Source organism: Xyrauchen texanus, chromosome 8 (genome assembly GCF_025860055.1).
Source record: "Xyrauchen texanus isolate HMW12.3.18 chromosome 8, RBS_HiC_50CHRs, whole genome shotgun sequence".
In the NCBI taxonomy this organism is placed as follows: domain Eukaryota; kingdom Metazoa; phylum Chordata; class Actinopteri; order Cypriniformes; family Catostomidae; genus Xyrauchen; species Xyrauchen texanus.
This window is the reverse complement of record NC_068283.1, coordinates 5715557-5729435: the sequence shown is the minus strand read 5'-3', so window position 1 is coordinate 5729435 and position 13879 is coordinate 5715557. Positions and strand designations below refer to the sequence as shown.

Below are 13879 nucleotides of genomic sequence, written 5' to 3'. Positions count from 1 at the left end.
GCCCCGCCCACATTACATTTTGTTTAAATGTTAAGAGGTGTAACCATGGGGCAAAGAGTAATAGCATTTCATTTCAGCCTTAATACACGTGAGTGTACATTTATGTCTACATTTTTACAAATTCTTGAATTTCAAGATCATGACGTTTGCTTGAAGAAAAATCTCTTCAAACTCTGGTTTAAAATGCAGGTTGCAAGTTTTTAGAAAATTAATAATAATAATAATAATAATAATACAATTAATAATATATTTTCTTATGACTAAATAATTACGGTTACAAAAAATTTTGATACCGTTTTTACAAATATTATATTTACGTTTTCTTGGGGTTATTTGATGTGACATTCGAAAACATGAACTAACTAAAATGAACTACATTTATTTATTTATTTTTTGTGTTTTGCTTTTGTTTTGTTGTGTTTTAAAAAAAATATGCATATATTTTTTAAATAAATGCAATTTGTTGTTGTTGTTGTTGTTGTTGTTGTTGTTTTTCAAGAATTTCGGCCTTTAATGAGACCCAGGCCCTGGTGCAGGCCGAAATGATGGGGGGCATGAGAAATCATCAAGGAGGCTTAACTTTACATCGAGGGTACACTTTAGAAAGACAGATTTTTGAATGCAACCGTCAACACTTCTTAGGAAAAGACAACACACACACAACCCAACACAACAGAGATGTCATTACAGTAACCTGGAATTGTTAGCCATGACTGGATATACATCATGTATTTGAGTCTTTCATATAGCCTACACAATGTCTTTATGTGGTTTGACAGCTTGAATGAAACCTTTTCGAAAAAGAGAGAGTAAACGTCACCATTTCTAAACATTCAGTTTGTATAGTTACACCAGTTTCATACACTAACCTGCAAACTCATCAACGTCACTGTTCATTCTTGATGGAGTACAAAAACCGGCATTTGTAATTTTTGTGTGTACGGTGACTAGATATACAATTTTGGAGTTCCACCTGCACCGCATCGACTCGTCCTGTGTGACAGCTTTGTATCCAACCAAGTTGCAAATTTAAATTGTATCCAACTTATTTACTCTGCAAACTTTTAGATTTTCTTGGCTTTTCAAGACACCGTTATTTCAGGATGACCAGAGCAACATTTCGGATGTGTTGATTGGTCCGCTGGTTATTCCAGTTATGAATGAGTTATTCAGTCACATTACTTTTTTGATGCACATTGTGTATTCCTATTAAATTCAATAGGAGTTTATTTGGTAAATGTGTTTTCATCATACAATTAGTAGACTTATAGACAGACATGAGCATCACATCATTGACCCCTGTCAATCTGTACATGCTTACAGGCTTCATGGTCGTCTCTGAGAGCTGAGTTTGTTCATCTGAACCCCGTACAGCTGCATCATATGTTAAGAGAATATAATACTGGCCGGACATTTCCTCCCTGCTGGAGCCCATCTACAGAAGACACTGAGGCGTCCCTCCAAACCTGTGAGCTCACATATAAACTACATCATCCTTATTTATTGATTTATAGAGATACACACTCTTATCTGTGCATGATTCACTGTCAGGGAGTGGCTTAAATAAGAAAAATCCCAAATGATATTATGCATGCTTTTCTTTAACTGATGAAATCCTGGTTCCTGTGCCTGACAGCATACATTTCATGTGTCTTAGCTCACATCCTGGAGAGTTTTGACAGCCATCCTCCTCTCATCCTGCCCAACGCCAGCTTTCATCTGGAGCTGGGCAGTCCCATCACAGATTCAGGACTGTTCACTCCACTTCAGCGACTGCAGGAGTTCATTGACTCCATCACAGATGGACAATTACTGCCTGATGCTCAGCACCCACAGGTAAACCTTCTCCACTGCTGTTAACTGGCCACACATGCCACAGCAAATGAGCATTGTATTGTGATGGTTAGTTAAAGGCTTGAGTTCTTATGGTTTAACACTCATGAACTGTTCGGTCATTTTTGACCGAAAAACATTTTGTTTCTTCAATAAAACTGGTTTCCGTTATCTGACGGGTCTGAGACTTGGTGACTTTTTGTCCATTTGATATCTGAACACACACAAAGAAATTGGCATTGATTTGATCAGTATAAGTGGTAGAAGAAAAAAGTTACACTTCACCTGTTCCTGGTCAAAAGTGACCCCAATAGGAAATTAATGGGAAACACAAAAAATCTGATATTTGTTTTCATTATTTATTAAGTAATATCTAAAAAATCTAAAAACCAATTTCCTTCCGAAACAGCAAAATCTAGGACCAATTATGTGCATTAAGAAAGTAAAAAACATCAACTTTAAGACATTCCTGTGTCATTCAGGGCTCATGCAGTGACTTGACTGAAGAGACACGGTCCATATCATCTCCTATAGACTCACCACCCAACTGCCACACCCCTCATATAGCGTATGAACCAATCAGCATCCGGGATTCAGAGGCAAAGTTCAAGCAACATGTTCCTGTGACACCACCTCAATTTCGGGGGTCTCACAGCAAGCTGAGTACATGTGAGGCCGTCCTGACCCAGAAACTCAAGTGCTTGGAGCTCCACAACATCCTGCCGGGGGGCACTGACCTGGGTTACCACAGGAGCATGGCCCTTGACCCCTCCTGCTTACTCACACCTCCCAACACCCCGCAGAGTCTCGACCAAGCCGAGCTTGAGGCCACTCCGCATGAAGGTGCTGCCCAGCCGACCACAAACCACCAAAGGAAAGGTAACTATCACTTGACTGTGAAGTCTGTGAAAGCAGAAACTAAAACACATGTGCATCTGATATGATCCTTTGCCAGGCCCCTGAAATTACATAATCAGTATTTTTTAACACTGTTTAGTGTCGATGCATTTATATAGCAATGCATCACAATGCTTTTTCTCATTATATTGTATCAATACTTAATAATCTTGCTTTATTTATTTATTTGTGTGTTCATGTCATGTCTGACAGTTAATAATGATGCTGGTCATCTAAATAAGATCTAAATCTAAATGAGATAAATTATTCGATTTTCATAATAAGTTAACCGCTAAAGCTTTATTATTGTGGTATTGTATACCTTACAAAAGGGTTTGAAAGATAAATTTGTGGTTCTTAACAATATATTCTTTAAAAAAAATTACAAAATATATAAATTAAAATAAGTAAATAAACCATAAAGTAAAATTAAATAAGTATTGTAAATATTAAATCAAGTGGTCACTATGTCTTAATATATTTCCACACTTCAGACATTACCCTTTTAGAAGGGGGATAAAGGGTCACAAGTGTTTGTGCTTGAGTATGCTTCTTGTCTAGGGTGGCTTTTTTGTTTACATTCTCAATCTCCATTATTATTATAAAACATTTATAAACTATATAAAAAATCACCATCTATAAGTAATTTTTACCTGCCATGCAAATGTATTTAGCATTATTAAAAGCAGAAAAAAATGTTGGCCCTTATATATAGCGCAGGACACTGATGACTCAGTCTGTTAAATGGAACTTGACACAAAAACATGAAGACACCTTGTGGTTTTGTTCCTCGTGTTTTAATTTTGGTGTCTTAATGGGTGGAGTATTCCACTTATATATCTCCGCATGGAGTTCAAGGCATCCTATATAAATGTCCAACGATAAATTTTCCACCAAGGTAAGCTGTTAGAATACATGTAACTTCTATTAAGTTATGTTCTAGTTTTTTGTGGTCCTTTCTTAAGTTATACATTTCCTGGTAACTACATAAGGTTTGAATGCCTTTGATTTGAATAGCTCACAAACCCTTTAGCAAGGGTCTGACTGTCCTTCTTACAATTTGACTTATGTTGATGTTGCAGTATAAAGTTAGCGGTCACCGGCAAGTAACTGTGTTTTTTTTTAGTTGTCAAAGCAAATAGGTGTCCGCATTTGGCGTTTGATTCAATTCTGTCCCTGGTTGTGAATCTTGACTCATAGATGGAAGCTTCAGTGCATTTAGAAAATCGTTAATTTGAAAACCCCAAATGTTGCTAATTATTTAACAGTGAATCTTGACTTGCGTGACTATCTTCACGCATTCAGGAGTGCATGAGAGTAGCTCATATGCAAACAATGCAAGTACTCGCGTGAATACAAAGATTGTATTGATTGTTCTATTCAAGATTGTTTAACACCTCATCTTTCCATTGATGGGGAATAAAATATGCAGCATAAGCAACAGATCAACTGTTCAGTTACAGTAACATAAAACAGCCTTCACAACGCATTTTACCATAAGCAATCTGGCATATTTTTTTCAGTGATAGAGAAAGTGGGGTTGTTGATTTTATCCATTTTCTCCTTAATACATGACTCTCTGGAAAACTTGATTTTTATTAATCAAACTTAGATCAATATTTCATGTCCATTTATGTATGTATTCAGTAAGCAGACATACATATGTAATAAGGGGGATAATATACAGTCAACTTATAAACCTTTTAAGATCCGATGCTGTTAATAGTTGGTGTATGACTCTGTTGAAGCCATTGGTCTGTGTTATTTTAACTTAATTTAAAAAGAGATGGTTTATAGAGGAATTTCTAATGGAGATCTATCAACTATCCAACAATCAGAGAATTGCGGCCAACAAAGTGCACCAAAAGAGCTCTCTAGCAACCGCCCAATTTCTTAACGCAATTAAGTCAGTCTTTCGACACTCTAAAATGATTTATATATTTGTAAATGTCTAAATATTCCGCAGGAAAATTTATATATATATTTTTTCTAAACTTATAATCAGTTACTTTTAATCAACAGTTTTATATTTTTCCATCAAAGCCTTGAACTTGATACGTGAATCAACCGGCAGCCAGTGAAAAGATACATGGAGTGGTGTAACATGTGCTCTCTTTGGTTGATTAAAGACCAGAAGTGCTGCTGCATTCTGAATCATTTGCAGGGGTCTAATTGCACATGCAGGGAGGCCTGCAATTAGAGTGTTACAGTAGTCCAGTCTAGTTATGACAAGTGACTGAACAATAAGTTGTGTGGCATGTTCAGAGAGGAAGAGTCTTATCTTCCTAATATTGTAGAGTGTAAATCTACATGATCTTGCGGTCAGATGTGGTCTGTTAAATTTAGTTTGTTATCGATGGTTACACCAAGATTTCTTTTGGAAGGAGTTACTGTAGTTGCACCCAGCTGCATAGTGATGTTGTGTTCAACAGCAGGGTTGGCTGGAAAGACAAGGAGTTTGGTCTTGGCTGGGTTAAGTTGCAGGTGATGTTCCTTCATCCAGGCCAAGATGTCTGCCAGGCAGGCAGAGATTCGAGCAGTCACTGTGGTGTCGTTGGGCTGGAAAGACAAGTAGAGTTGCGTGTCATCAGTGTAGCAGTGGTAAGAGAAACCATGTGCCTGAATGATGGGTCCCATTGATGATGTGTATATAGAGAAGAGAAGTGGCCCAAGCACTGAGCCCTGAGTTACCCCAGCAAGTAGCTGATGTGGCTTGAACGCCTCACCTCTCTAGGGTTCCTTGAAGGACCTACCTGAGAGATTGATTAAACCAGTGAAGCACAGTTCCTGTGATGCCAAGCGAAGAGAGGGTGGAGAGTAAGATCTGATGGTTGACTGTGTCGTCTGCAGAAAGTCTGCAGAAAGGTCCAGCAGAATTAGTATGGATAATCTGGATTCAGCTTTCGCCTGTCACAGCGACGCAGTGACAGACAGCAGAGCAGTCTCGGTGGAGTGTCCACTTTTGAAGCCTGACTGATTGTCATCCAATTTTTGAAAACTGCCCTTTCAAGTGTTTTTTCCATGAATGGGATGAGAGAGACTGGTCTGTAGTGTTCTATTTGTGTGGGGTTAAGTGCGGGTTTCTTCAGCAGCTGGGTTTTAGAGACAGGGGGAGGGGGAGGAGTTTAGAGACATCAGTGTCAATCTGAGGAGAGAACATAGAGACAGAGGAGTTGCATACAGGAGATGGGTGTTTGAGATGCTGAGAATGGACTCTTGTAGGCTCTGTCTATGCCCGTCACAGAAAGGAAAAACTACGAACATGTTCTTAGAAAGAAAGACATTGCAGTGTAAACTTAAGTCTAAACTCTCAAAGCCAGGTAAAGCACGGAGCTTCTGAAATGCTTTTACACCTATTGTAGAGATATTTGAAGGAATATGGTTAAGACTTTCTGTCTCATAAATGGTGAGAATTTACATCCAGGAAGGCGTTGTAAAACAGGTCATAAATATTTACAGCATCAGAATACAATTCATGTGTTAGATCCCAGTGGGCATAGATTCAGGTCCCATTCATCCAACCAAGAAATATGGCCCTTTAAATTGTAAAAAAACACAAGAGTTTATTTTGAAAATGGACTCTACATGTGGTCATTCCTTAAGCATACAATTTAATCTGGTCTCCCACCGCCTCTTTCTAAAGTATGGATTTTACTCATTAAAGGGAATTTGCTTCAACCACACCCGTTTTGGCCACAAATAGATTCTGCTTTTTGGAATTGGCACAAATCCTATAATCTGGCTGAGTAATTATAGAGAGCTGGTGATGTCAGTAGAAAAGAGCAGAGGATAAAGCATCATGGGAATTTACAGATGGCTTGCTGGGTGGAATCTTAATCGGGGCAGGCATTGTTCAGGATGCTGCTTGAGGAGGTCATGAAGCGAACCATGCGGCTTACCCACAAACAGTGACATCGTCTGCAAGAGTTTGTATAGTGGGCGAAATGGTATCGCTGAAGGACACAGACTTTGATGTTCTTCTGGTTTATTTAGCTTTTGTTGGAAACTTGTAAAGAAGAGCAGAAGACTCGGATAAAACTTCAGCAAGATTCTTTATTTACAGAAGAACTGAAACATTAGTCTACAGAAAGTGCTGCTTTGAGCAGCAGTTTTCAAATCTAAACTAAGGGACAGTGCAGAATTACTTAATGTCATACAAAGTCCAGTAAACATAAAAAAGATAAATCAATATTCGGTGTGACCACCTTTGCCTTTAAAACAGCACCAATTCTCCTAGATACACCTGGACACAGTTTTTCTTGGTCGTTGGCAGATAGGATGTTCTAAGCTTCTTGGAGAATTCGCCACAGTTCTTCTATCTGTTTAGGCTGTCTCAGTTGCTTCTGTCTCTTTATGTAATCTCAGACTGACTCAATGATGTTGAGATCTGGGCTCTCGGGGGGCCATACCATCTGTTGGAAGGCCCCTTGTTCTTCTTACATAAAGCAGAATATATAAATTAACCATCTTAAGACAAATGTTTTTGTGAAAAATATAATGCACCTAAGACTTTTGCACAGTTCCGTATATTGCATTCAGAAAGTTAAAAAGTTTCAGTTGACTTTAATTGTCATGAAAATGTTGTCAATGCAACAAAAAAAAAACATATTGGTCCTAAAAATATAGGCTTCATTTTCATTATGCACAATATTTTTTTGTTTTTCTTTTGATTTCTAGGTCAAATATGACCTAAGCTGTGTTTGTGAGATTCATCCATTCATTTTATGTTTTCTCAGTGGGAAATGGCCTCACGGGAAGCACAGCACACAGAAAGGATGAAGATGAGGATGAGGTTTTCACTGTAGAGCTGAAGAGAGGACCTCATGGTCTTGGGCTGGCGCTTGTGGATGGAATGGTAAGTCTTTATCCTATTTCCTTTTGTCTTTATATCCTTAGTTTCTCATCTTTGTGCTGCTCTACATCTCTCTTAAGGCCCTTTCACAACAGTCGAGACAAGAAAAAGATATACGAATTCCTGACAAATGGCTCCTTCAAACCAAAAGTGATGCAAATACTCACAGTTAGCACATTCATGCCCTTACAATAGGTGGCACAACTTAGCATTGCTAAGTAATTACAGCCGTGATTCTCTATTTTGACTAAAGTTTTGTTTGGAGTGCCAAATGTTAAAAGGCATGTTGACACAAAATGAAATTTTTTTTAATTCAAAATAACATTGAATGAATTTCCAAGATGATAACTGGACGCCATGATGTGGTAATGGGACAAGTGAGGTGATTGACAAAAAAAGATTGGCCGAGGTGATAAATACATGGAGAAACATTGCTCCGTTTGACCTGAACAAAAATGTCAAAATATTGATGTTTGATTATGTTAAATAATATATTTTTAAACTGAACAAACTTGAGGGATTAAAGGGGTGTATTATTATTAAGGGTCAAGCCCCAAAGGGCTTTTGGTATTGCTGACATAGGTGCTAGATATGTGTGGCACATGTGGGGGGTTACGTTTACGAGAATGAATGAGATTAATGGGTTTGTGTTGGTCCCACTGATAGTCTTTTGAAGCCAATAATAAGTTTAGAACTTGACTAAACAAGAGAAGATGACTTCATTTCTCATAACTGCTGAATTGCCATTTAAAAGGTGGTGTTAATGTTAACAGTAAGATGAAAAAAGAACCTGATGATGGTGTGCTTGGTCATTCAAAGACAATAAAACATCTATTTCTGTAGCTCTGTGTACTGGAGTGACTCTCCCAGTCAAACTGACCTGAAACTCTTACAAAAAAATGTCTTTGATTAAATGCTCAATGAAAATAGGTTTAGCCGATTAATCGGTAAAGATTGCTACTTCTGGAACTATCGGTACATCATAGCCGATGGTTCTAATATTGATGAACCACTGCTCAAGTTTGTTATATGACAATGTTTACTAGTGTTTTAATGTACAGTGTGTTTTAGATGATTGTAAGAGTGCATATGTTTATGTTAGGAGCTGGGAATTTCAGTTATTTCGAAATAGGAGTCCCAAATTATATACAGTATATATATATATATTGTTGTTTATTTTGTGGATTTTGGTTGCACAATAAACTGCATGTGGGATTTAATTCAATTTGGACTCTTGTAGGCTCTGTCTATGCCCGTCACAGAAAGGAAAAACTAAGAAAAAGTTCTTAGAAAGAAAGACATTCAATAAATCCAATTTTAAAAACTATCACCCGATTAATCGGTCATGTGCTTTTTCCACCACTTTAGTTATCGTTATTGGAAAAATCCCAATATCAGTTCACCTATTTATAACTTTCAGAAAATGTTGATCATCAACCTCAGAAGGTGAAACTTAAATATTAAATGAGCCTCTTCTGTTTCCTATTCATTTTCTATGAGTTTACAATTTTTGCAATGTCCAAATATTTTAAATTGCTGATTTCAGTGATTTTGTCATTTTCTAGCAATACAAATACAAGAGCAATATAAAGCACTATAAACATTAAAAAAAACTACATTTATAAAAATAAAATACCACAGAAAGAGAGAAAAGTGTTGCAAATCTTTCTTAAATTAAGTGGTTCTAGTGGTTCAAGTAGGTTTGTAGTTATTGACAGTGTTGGGAAAGTTACTCAAAAAAGTAATCCACTACAAGTTACTTATTACTAGGGCTGTATAGCAGTTAAACATTTTTTAACTAATAAATCACACAAATGTCTGTGAACAATCATGATTTATCATGTTACACGGTACATTATAACAAACATTAAAATCGAATCATAAATATATTTACTTTATACTTTGTCTCAGAAATTGGGGACAGAGTTAATTTTTACAAGTATCCATAAATCCATCCATTTAATATAAGTATATGTATACATGCCATAAAATCAGTGGACATGCTGTTATTAAAAGTTGGGCAAAATCTTGTGGCGTTTTCCTTTACACTTTTTTAGTAATTGGATCAAATGGGCAGATTCAAGAGGTGTATAGTGGGTGAAATGGTATCGCTGATTTCTGGCTTATTTAGCTTTTGTTGGAAACTTGTAAAGAAGTCAGAAGACTCGGATAAAACTCATGACATAACTGTTAATCAGAAGGTTGCTGGTTCAATCCCCACAACCACCACCATTGTGTCCTTGAGCAAGACACTTAACTCCAGGTTGCTCCGGGGGATTGTCCCTGTAATAAGTGCACTGTAAGTCACTTTGGATAAAAGTGTCTGCCATATACATAAATGTAAATGTACTTAAAAGTAGTTAACTTAATTAAGAGTCAGTAACTGTAATCTGACATTTATTAGATTACAATAACTAATTACTTTGTAGTCCGATTACACCCAACACTATTGATTACCTCATATTTCCCATAAATTAAAGAACAATATTTGTTTGTTCATTTTATCTAACAATAACTTTGGTAACCGGGTTAAATGTCTACATATCTAATAGTTCCTCTCTGGGGCTATTAATATTAGTGGTCAACAGATAATCAGTTTTCAGTGGTCTGTTCCTAAACCAGTACATTGAATGTTAATAGAAACATTGATTAAAAATGGTGTTTATCCCAAAGTAGGAAATAAGAAAATGCATAATCTTTGGTGTGTTAGAAATTAATTAGCTATAATTCATCGTAACATTAATTTTCATAGTAATAAAAATGGGATGGGATGCATGGGAATTATTGCCCATACACCCCTAATCTCATTGTGTCTTCTCTTTGTTCTGAGCAGAAAAGTCCACTGCGGTTGAGTGGGATTTATGTTAAGTCTATAGTGCCGGATTCTCCAGCGGCACTCCGCCAGAGACTTCGAGTGGGTGACCGCATCCTCGCTGTGAATGGAATCAGTCTGGTGGGCATGGACTACCACAGGTGACCACTGAACACAGCATACTACTTACACAATGCAACACACTGGCCTAAAGCTGAAGTGTGTCATTTTTATAGCATACAATTAAAGGGTGAATCTCACAAAAACATGTCCAAGAAAATCAATCAGTCAACAAATAAAAATGTACAGTAATGTTACAATGCAAAGAAATCTTAATGATCCTAAAAATGGCCATATCATTTATACAGTATAGAGATTTCTTGCTTTTAATTTTGGTGCAAAAACAAGACCCAGACATGTTCTTGACTGGTCTCACCCTTTGAGATTTAATGTTAGAGGCTTCACAGATGAGATGTGATGGACATTGTTGGCACTGAAGCTGACCGAATAACCCTCCTGTGGTCTGTCTTTTCCTCTCAGTGGAAGCGAGCTCATCCGGACGTCAGGCGATTCGCTCCGACTGGTAGTGGCGAAAACTGAGTCGAGGAGCAGCGCCAGGAGCTATATCACCAGATGCTAAAAAAACAAAAACACTCGGCCGGACAGTTGACTCCACCTTTGATCTAAGGACTGTAGCATTGGGCAGATCGATCTGGTCAAATCTCAGGCACTCGGACAATTTTGTTGAAACCAAAGGAAAAGTGATCCAGAATGGATTAAATTACACTTATATTTGTGTTGTTGTTTTGTTGTAGCTGCTGCTGGCAGTCTTTCCATCTCTGGCTTTTCAGCCAAATATTAGATGTCCCAAAATCTCAAATGACCAGATTTTTTTTAACTTTTATTTTCTTTCATAAATGTACAGTATTAATTTACTAGAATGGGCATTTTAAGTTGTTTACCAGGGTTTTATTTCCATTTAGTATCTGTGATTTGTATGTGTAGTGTTTCTGGTTTAGGAAGAAATAGCTGTGGTCCAGACGGGGCTATTGCTGTATCCTTACAGCTCATACCGGCGGGGAAAATTATGTGTTTCAGCCACATTTTCTGTTCATAACATCTAAACATTAGTGTAAATATAGTCAAATAGGTTAGTAATGTCTATATTTGTAGTATTGAAACAAACTATCACTTTGAACATGCATTGTTGGTTATATGAAAGTACTCAAGTATTGTTTTCATTTTGATGTCATATTGATATTACTTGTATGACTCTCACCATCAGTGCCAGAGAAACTGTTATATTTTGTCATCAGTCAAAAAGCATTTGGTTTATAATATTTATATTGGTACGTGTTATTATACAAGTGGAATACATTTTATTGAGTGATATTTATTTTTTAAAGAAAAGATATTAACAGAGTTTTTTGTTATTATAGATATGACCATTGTTTGGTTTTCTTCCATCATTGCTTCCAATTGAAATTCATTGATACTATCTTTGGTGTTGTCTTTGCATATTAGTGTAAGATCAATAATACTATTGCATAATCATTCTGGAAAAGATGCTCAATTGCAGAAATACGGTATACTTTTTTGTCCCATTACTTTTTAAAGCATTAAAAGCACAAATCCCATGTTTTCTGTTGTTATATAAGATATGTTAGACAAACTATTATCTAACATAATATCAGTCTAGCATGAAAAGAAGCCATCTTTAATTTGATTGAATTATTTTCGATCTTCTTTAGGTTTTCGATAAGGAAGTCATACTTTTGAGATAATCTATTGCATTGATATTCAATCCACTGTATTAGTGTACAACTTTAAATTATGAACAAATTTCATGCACCTCCTTTCACAGATAACTGATAGTGTTTTTAAGAGTTTCAGCACAGTCACTATGAAGTTTTTCAGAGACAAAAAGAAGTTTGAAACAGCTGAGCAAAAACATTGTACGGGGTTAAGATGGGCAAGGAGGAGGCGAGAACCGGCTTGTCAATATAAATTATAATTTAATGAAAACTTAAACCAAAACACACAAACATAAACACACACATGACGGACATGCCCGTAATTCTCTCTCTCTCTCTCTAACCGTCGTCAACGGCCACCTTTATCCCTCGTGTGCCCCATCAGGCCGATTGGGGACCGGCGTGCGACATTCCAGCCCGGACCAGCCCCCGTCCGCTCCACAGACATACTGTTTGTAAACATTCCGAAACGACCACACTGATTAGAGGTACATTTAAATATGAGGTTGCGCAAGAATACATGGAAACCATCAACTACTATGATGTTAAAATGTGTTATCAATGACCCCATGACTCATTGTAAGTAGAATTTACACAAGATCAGTAAAATAAGCTGTTTTAACCACTTGATGATGATTTAAAGTAATATATATGCTGTATATAATGTGTAATTTGTAATGTTTACCTTGTACTAACATGTTATACACTGCCATAATATGCACCAATTACATTCTGTTATTGTATTTTATGATGACACAGATACTACCACAAAGATTGGTGTATAAATGAGTGTTAATGGGTAAAATACAGACAAACGAATGATTATTAGAGGCATATCTTACTTTGGGCAGATGTGGGAATGGCTTTCAGCTGCAGATGAAATATGTGTGAATGGGCACTTAGGAGTATTTGAGTAGATTTGATTCCTTCTGTAGACTAAACAAAACAAAAATCGCAAGACTGCAAATCTTCTTGGAAAATGTATCTACGTGAACGATCGTGTATATAATGCAGGTACATTTGTTCATGTTGACTGACTGAATGGGAATTAGCTGCTGGCTTCAAAGTAGATGGAGCTCCAGGTCACACCTACTGATGATGTGGACCAATGGCAGTAAGAAGGTGCTTAGCAGCCGATAAGAAGTATTTCCTGAAAATTTACACTGGAGAGCCGTTACGAACCACCAAAACAAATTCTAAAACATCTAGTTCAGAATGGCATGCTACCCATACTACTCCCGTCATATCTGTCTCTGGCAGAAATAGCAATACGTAGTAGTATGCCATTCCAAACTCGGCCACCTTCTTTTTGGCCGGATTTTGTTATAAATTATGTCACACCCATGCGTTCTTCGATTTCGTCAGAAGTATTGTATCAAAAACGTATTGAAATGCAAATCATTCATTTTGTCATTTCGACTTATGTAAAATGAACCAATAATTCAGAGTAATTAAAGGATGGTTGTTGATATGACAATGTGTAGGCAAAGATCCACTTCATGGGTTTTGTTGTAATTAGTATTAATTTATAAAATCAGTTCTTCAGGAATATGAATCTTTAAAATCCATTCCATTCCCTATGTAGTATTAGTGGGAGGGGCATTCTTATGTTATAGAGCATTTGATTGGGAACATTTTAATAAACCTGCATGAATTTCACTGAACTGAAAGACTGTAAATGTAAAATGTGTATATATGATAAAATTAATTTTGTCAACTTTTAAAAGTACA

General features: G+C 36.7%; 1 protein-coding gene across 1 annotated transcript in view; it reads left to right on the top strand.

Moving 5' to 3' along the window:
- Positions 1-12087, top strand: part of LOC127647680 (ras-associating and dilute domain-containing protein-like) — a 42264-nt gene extending 30177 nt beyond the window's left edge. Inside the window, exons 11-16 of the mRNA XM_052132087.1 lie at positions 1324-1468; positions 1658-1836; positions 2316-2712; positions 7467-7585; positions 10416-10555; positions 10935-12087. Of these exons, the coding sequence (XP_051988047.1) occupies positions 1324-1468; positions 1658-1836; positions 2316-2712; positions 7467-7585; positions 10416-10555; positions 10935-11034 (1080 nt within the window). The 3' untranslated portion in view covers positions 11035-12087. The remainder of the gene's footprint in view (positions 1-1323; positions 1469-1657; positions 1837-2315; positions 2713-7466; positions 7586-10415; positions 10556-10934) is intronic.
- The last annotated feature ends 1792 nt before the right edge of the window (positions 12088-13879 follow it).